At 32.7% G+C, this 7,404-nt stretch overlaps 1 protein-coding gene across 1 annotated transcript in view; it reads left to right on the top strand.

The window, feature by feature from the left end:
• LOC120544027 (AP-2 complex subunit mu-like) overlaps positions 1 to 5,239 on the top strand; it is a gene marked incomplete at its 5' end in the record, with an annotated part of 14,573 nt that extends 9,334 nt beyond the window's left edge. The window contains one exon of the mRNA XM_039777530.1: positions 4,965 to 5,239. Within this exon, the coding sequence (XP_039633464.1) occupies positions 4,965 to 5,099 (135 nt within the window). The remainder of the gene's footprint in view (positions 1 to 4,964) is intronic.
• Between the last annotated feature and the right edge of the window lie 2,165 nt (positions 5,240 to 7,404).

Raw genomic sequence — 7,404 nt, 5'->3', positions numbered from 1 at the left:
GCTTTTTATATATATATATATATATATATATATATATATATATATATGTATATATGTATATATATATATATATATATATGTGTGTATATATATGTGTATATATGTATGTATATGTATATATATGTATATATATATGTGTATATATATATATTAGGGCTGTCAAACGATAAAAAAAAGTTAATCGCATGTTTTATCACATGACTACAATTATATTATTTTGCATTTCAGAACAGTTTTTAAGTCCATATTAACAATGGAAAGCAGTTATACCAGTGTATCTTTATTGGGAATCAAATGAATGCAAAGAAAGTGACTTTATGAACTTGACTTTAAGATCTTTATTTGTTTATTATTTATTTACTGTAAACAAAAGATGAATGTGTGAATCTGTCATTATTGCACAATTCCTCCAAATACCAAAAACCTAAAAAACTACAAATCCCTCTCCTTACCAGTAGGGTTGTGCATCGTTTGGGGTTTTTTCGATACTGGTGCTAAAGCGATACTTTTAAAACGGTGTCTGAACCGGTACGTTTTAATAAAGTTAAAAAAGAAGAAAAAATGTATTAATGCAATTTTTTTTTTAAATGAACGCATTATGCTCAGCCCTTAATCGCAACGCGATTAACTTGTTAATGCTGACAGCCCTAATATATATATATATATATATATATATATAAACCTGTTTGTTCCTCTGCACCAATAGGATAGCTCTCCAACCAATCAGAGCAACACTAGCTGATAGATTAAACTTTAAACTCCCAACACATCTTCCTTTTTTAAGAATGACTTCAGAGCCGTTCTTTGTTCTTTTCTCAAAGAAAAGCTGAACTCCAAGTCTTCCAGAAGACCATAAGCCCCGCCCACCTACTCTATACACGATGTGATTGGCCCGACTAGAGCTTAGTTTTTCCAGCTCGCAAGCCAACGGAGAGTGCCTAGACCCCCCTGGCTGCAAATTACATTTGCTGCCACCAGGGTGGTCTAGATCACTGGTTCTCAAACTTTCTTCATTAATGTTCCCCTTTTTGAATGGTTTCTTTAAGCCAAGTACCCCCTGACCAGCGCTCATCATTTTTGGTAGAAAACAAAGTGTATATAAAGAGGAACAGTCCAGTGCTGTCAGAGATAGATCTACTAAACAACAGCCTTGGACCTGGAAAACATTTAAATGCTGATGAGAAAAAGAGACAAAAACTGTTAAAAAGATAAAACCTTGGAAAAAGATGGTAGAAGGAAGGAAGGAAGGAAGTAGCCTAAAGGCAAGAATAGGTCAAAATATTATCAAAAACTTCAAAAACAGAGACATAACTTCGAAAAAAAGTGAGAAACTTCTACTAGAGAAACTGTCCTTCTACTGTAGAAGGAGGGAAGGCCAGATTAGGTCCAAAGAAGACGACCCAAATGTCCCATTTTGGTCTACAGTAAAGTAGGTCATAAAGAGGAACAATGGTCCTCTTTATTTAACTAAATGTTTAATAGTTACAAGGCTAACAGCCTTGTAACTATTAAACATTAAAGACCCCTAGGGGGACACGTATACCCCATTTGAGAAACCCTGGTCTAGATTACTAGGCTAACTAGTTTCCACACTCTGATATTGACTTTATTTTTGTTTTTATGTCATGATATAGGTCTTACATTTCTTTCATAATGGTCTTAAAAAGGTCTTAACTTTCATTCATAATGGACTTAAGTCTTAAAAAGGTCTTAACTTTCATTCATAATGGACTTAAGTCTTAAAAAGGTCTTAACTTTCATTCATAATGGTCTTAAGTCTTAAAAAGGTCTTAAATTTCATTCATAATGGTCTTAAAAAGGTCTTAAATTTCTTTCATAATGGTCTTAAAAAGGTCTTAACTTTCATTCATAATGGACTTAAAAAGGTCTTAACTTTCATTCATAATGGTCTTAAGTCTTAAAAAGGTCTTAACTTTCATTCATAATGGTCTTAAGTCTTAAAAAGGTCTTAACTTTCATTCATAATGGTCTAAAAAGGTCTTAAATTTCATTCATAATGGTCTTAAAAAGGTCTTAAATTTCATTCATAATGGTCTTAAAAAGGTCTTAAATTTCATTCATAATGGTCTTAAAAAGGTCTTAAATTTCTTTCATAATGGTCTTAAAAAGGTCTTAAATTTTATTCATAAAGGTCTTAAAAAGGTCTTAAATTTCATTCATAATGGTCTTAAGTCTTAAAAAGGTCTTAAATTTCATTCATAATGGTCTTAAGTCTTAAAAGGGTCTTACATTTCATTCATAATGGTCTTAAGTCTTAAAAAGGTCTTAAATTTCTTTCATAATGGTCTTAAGTCTTAAAAGGGTCTTACATTTCATTCATAATGGTCTTAAGTCTTAAAAAGGTCTTAAATTTCTTTCATAATGGTCTTAAAACGGTCTTACATTTATTTCATAATGGTCTTAAAAGGGTCTTAAATTTCATTCATAATGGTCTTAAAAAGGTCTTAAATTTCATTCATAATGGTCTTAAGTCTTAAAAGGGTCTTAAATTTCATTCATAATGGTCTTAAAAAGGTCTTAAATTTCATTCATAATGGTCTTAAGTCTTAAAAGGGTCTTAAATTTCATTCATAATGGTCTTAAGTCTTAAAAAGGTCTTAAATGTCATTCATAATGGTCTTAAGTCTTAAAAGGTCTTAAATTTCATTCATAATGGTCTTAAGTCTTAAAAAGGTCTTAAATTTCATTCATAATGGTCTTAAGTCTTAAAAAGGTCTTACATTTCATTCATAATAGTCTTAGAAAGGTCTTAAATTTCTTTCATAATGGTCTTAAGTCTTAAAAAGGTCTTAAATTTCATTCATAATGGTCTTAAGTCTTAAAACGGTCTTAAATTTCATTCATAATGGTCTTAAAAAGGTCTTACATTTCATTCATAATAGTCTTAAAAAGGTCTTAAATTTCTTTCATAATGGTCTTAAGTCTTAAAACGGTCTTACATTTCATTCATATTGGTCTTAAGTCTTAAAAAGGTCTTACATTTCATTCATATTGGTCTTAAGTCTTAAAAAGGTCTTACATTTCATTCATATTGGTCTTAAGTCTTAAAAAGGTCTTAAATTTCATTCATATTGGTCTTAAGTCTTAAAAAGGTCTTACATTTCATTCATAATAGTCTTAAAAAGGTCTTACATTTCATTCATATTGGTCTTAAGTCTTAAAAAGGTCTTACATTTCATTCATAATAGTCTTAAAAAGGTCTTACATTTCATTCATAATGGTCTTAAGTCTTAAAAAGGTCTTAAATTTCATTCATAATAGTCTTAAAAAGGTCTTACATTTCATTCATAATAGTCTTAAAAAGGTCTTAAATTTCTTTCATAATGGTCTTAAAAAGGTCTTAAATTTCTTTCATAATGGTCTTAAGTCTTAAAAAGGTCTTACATTTCATTCATAATAGTCTTAAAAAGGTCTTAAATTTCTTTCATAATGGTCTTAAAAAGGTCTTAAATTTCATTCATAATAGTCTTAAAAGGTCTTAAATTTCATTCATAATAGTCTTAAAAGGTCTTAACTTTCATTCATAATAGTCTTAAAAGGTCTTAAATTTCATTCATAATGGTCTTAAGTCTTAAAAGGTCTTAAATTTCATTCATAATGGTCTTAAGTCTTAAAAAGGTCTTACATTTCATTCATAATAGTCTTAAAAAGGTCTTAAATTTCATTCATAATGGTCTTAAGTCTTAAAAAGGTCTTAAATTTCATTCATAATGGTCTTAAGTCTTAAAAAGGTCTTACATTTCATTCATAATAGTCTTAAAAAGGTCTTAAATTTCTTTCATAATGGTCTTAAGTCTTAAAAAGGTCTTAAATTTCATTCATAATGGTCTTAAGTCTTAAAACGGTCTTAAATTTCATTCATAATGGTCTTAAAAAGGTCTTACATTTCATTCATAATAGTCTTAAAAAGGTCTTAAATTTCTTTCATAATGGTCTTAAGTCTTAAAAGGTCTTACATTTCATTCATATTGGTCTTAAGTCTTAAAAAGGTCTTACATTTCATTCATATTGGTCTTAAGTCTTAAAAAGGTCTTACATTTCATTCATATTGGTCTTAAGTCTTAAAAAGGTCTTACATTTCATTCATATTGGTCTTAAGTCTTAAAAAGGTCTTAAATTTCATTCATATTGGTCTTAAGTCTTAAAAAGGTCTTACATTTCATTCATAATAGTCTTAAAAGGTCTTACATTTCATTCATATTGGTCTTAAATCTTAAAAGGTCTTACCTTTCATTCATAATAGTCTTAAAAGGTCTTACATTTCATTCATATTGGTCTTAAGTCTTAAAAAGGTCTTACATTTCATTCATAATAGTCTTAAAAAGGTCTTACATTTCATTCATAATGGTCTTAAGTCTTAAAAAGGTCTTAAATTTCATTCATAATAGTCTTAAAAAGGTCTTACATTTCATTCATAATAGTCTTAAAAAGGTCTTAAATTTCTTTCATAATGGTCTTAAAAAGGTCTTAAATTTCATTCATAATAGTCTTAAAAGGTCTTAAATTTCATTCATAATAGTCTTAAAAGGTCTTAACTTTCATTCATAATAGTCTTAAAAGGTCTTAAATTTCATTCATAATAGTCTTAAAAAGGTCTTAAATTTCATTCATAATGGTCTTAAGTCTTAAAAGGTCTTACATTTCATTCATAATAGTCTTAAAAAGGTCTTAAATTTCTTTCATAATGGTCTTAAGTCTTAAAAAGGTCTTAAATTTCATTCATAATGGTCTTAAGTCTTAAAACGGTCTTAAATTTCATTCATAATGGTCTTAAAAAGGTCTTAAATTTCATTCATAATGGTCTTAAGTCTTAAAACGGTCTTAAATTTCATTCATAATGGTCTTAAAAAGGTCTTACATTTCATTCATAATGGTCTTAAAAGGTCTTAACTTTGACTTGGTGAAACCTGATCATTGCCCCCCTATCTGCCCCCCCCCCCCAGGTGCCCTTTGCCCCGTCGGGTCTGAAGGTGCGCTACCTGAAGGTGTTCGAGCCCAAACTGAACTACAGCGACCACGACGTCATCAAATGGGTCCGCTACATCGGGCGCAGCGGCATCTACGAGACCCGCTGCTGACCGCCGCCGGGGCTGCTGGGAAAACCCCGTGATGACATCATCATGGCTGTTATTGCTGTTGTGTGTGTGTGTGTGTGTGTGATGTGTCGTCGTGCTACATAGAAACTTTATTAAAGGTTAACTTTCAGGTTTTTTTTCAACCTTTCAACCCTGTTTGTGTCTGACGACATTATGGGATGGATCCCTCCAGAGATAGAGCTTTTAGTTAAAGAGTAAGATCCTTTTAGTTTAACATGAAACAGCCCCGAAATCACCATCACCAAACTACACCAGACTCCATGTAAATAATCAGGACTTTTATCATCGTAAAACACACTTCATTCAAAGTGGACAGAAACTAAATAAAACTACCAAAAGCCGTCTTGGTTCATCTTTCCACTGTTCCAACAATCACCACTCTGGTTTGGTTGAAATAAACCCTTAATTCACCCATTTACATGTGGAGATATGCTGGCTCTATACACGCTAAAAGTCGTGATTATTTACATGGAGTCTGGTGGAGATATGCTGGCTCTATACACACTAAAAGTCCTGATTATTTACATGGAGTCTGGTGGAGATATGCTGGCTCTATACACGCTAAAAGTCCTGATTATTTACATGGAGTCTGGTGGAGATATACTGGCTCTATACACGCTAAAAGTCCTGATTATTTACATGGAGTCTGGTGGAGATATACTGGCTCTATACACACTAAAAGTCCTGATTATTTACATGGAGTCTGGTGGAGATATGCTGGCTCTATACACGCTAAAAGTCCTGATTATTTACATGGAGTCTGGTGGAGATATACTGGCTCTATACACGCTAAAAGTCCTGATTATTTACATGGAGTCTGGTGGAGATATGCTGGCTCTATACACGCTAAAAGTCCTGATTATTTACATGGAGTCTGGTGGAGATATGCTGGCTCTATACACGCTAAAAGTCCTGATTATTTACATGGAGTCTGGTGGAGATATACTGGCTCTATACACGCTAAAAGTCCTGATTATTTACATGGAGTCTGGTGGAGATATGCTGGCTCTATACACGCTAAAGTCCTGATTATTTACATGGAGTCTGGTGGAGATATACTGGCTCTATACACGCTAAAAGTCCTGATTATTTACATGGAGTCTGGTGGAGATATGCTGGCTCTATACACGCTAAAAGTCCTGATTATTTACATGGAGTCTGGTGGAGATATGCTGGCTCTATACACGCTAAAAGTCCTGATTATTTACATGGAGTCTGGTGGGTTAGTGACTAACTGCTGCTGAACATTAGTCCTGTAGGGTTACATTACAGCTCGGTTCTGGTTTAATACTGGACCAGTTTCACAGACTGTTGTTCCATCAGACACACAGGCATGGGGAGATACTGTACGTTTGAAAGGTTGAAAAAAAACAAAAATGAAATGACTCTTTAAAAACTGAGCTCTGATCAGCCAATCACATTCCAGAACACAGCTGAGCTCACAGCGAGCTGTGGCATCCCAGTAGTTGTTGTTGTGATTAAAAACAGGATCCTACACTTCCCATAATGCACCTCGATATAGTCTTACATTAGAACTACATGCCTGTCACCCCTGTGGTTACCCAGCATGCTTTGCTTTCAGTGTTTGTTGATTTGTCTGAACTCATCTCTGATTTAATTTTTTTATTTTTTTACAGTTTTGTGTGTGTGTCTGAGTGTGTGTCTGAGTGTGTGTCTGAGTGTGTGTGTGTGTGTGTGTGTGTGTGTGTGTGTCTGTGTGTGTGTGTCATACTTTGCCACCATATCTTCTGTTTTCTCAATAAATCTGTGCGATTGATTGGCTGATTGTGTTCTATTTGTCGTTCAAATCAAACTTTATTTGTGCTCTACAAGAGATAAAGAAACAACCTTCTTTCAAAGAATAAAAAAAATCATAAAAAATAGAAATTAAATATTATAAATAGAAATATTAAAACTCATAAAAGCATTAAAAATAATTTCAAAATAAAAGCCATGAACACTTCATTTAAACTTGACCTAGCTGTATAAAACACACAAACATACATAAAGTTCAAACAGACACACACACAGACACACAAACACACAACAGACACATATACACACAACAGACACACATACACACACAGACACACATACACACAACAGACACACATACACACAACAGACACACATACACACACAGACACACATACACACAACAGACACACATACACACACACACACATACACACACAGACACACATACACACACAGACACATATACACACACAGACACACATACACACAACAGACACAATACACACAACAGACACACATACACACACAG

This window comes from Perca fluviatilis, chromosome 2 (assembly GCF_010015445.1).
Source record: "Perca fluviatilis chromosome 2, GENO_Pfluv_1.0, whole genome shotgun sequence".
NCBI classification, from domain to species: domain Eukaryota; kingdom Metazoa; phylum Chordata; class Actinopteri; order Perciformes; family Percidae; genus Perca; species Perca fluviatilis.
Note: the sequence above shows the minus strand (reverse complement) of the source record. Positions and strands in the feature narration are given on the sequence as shown.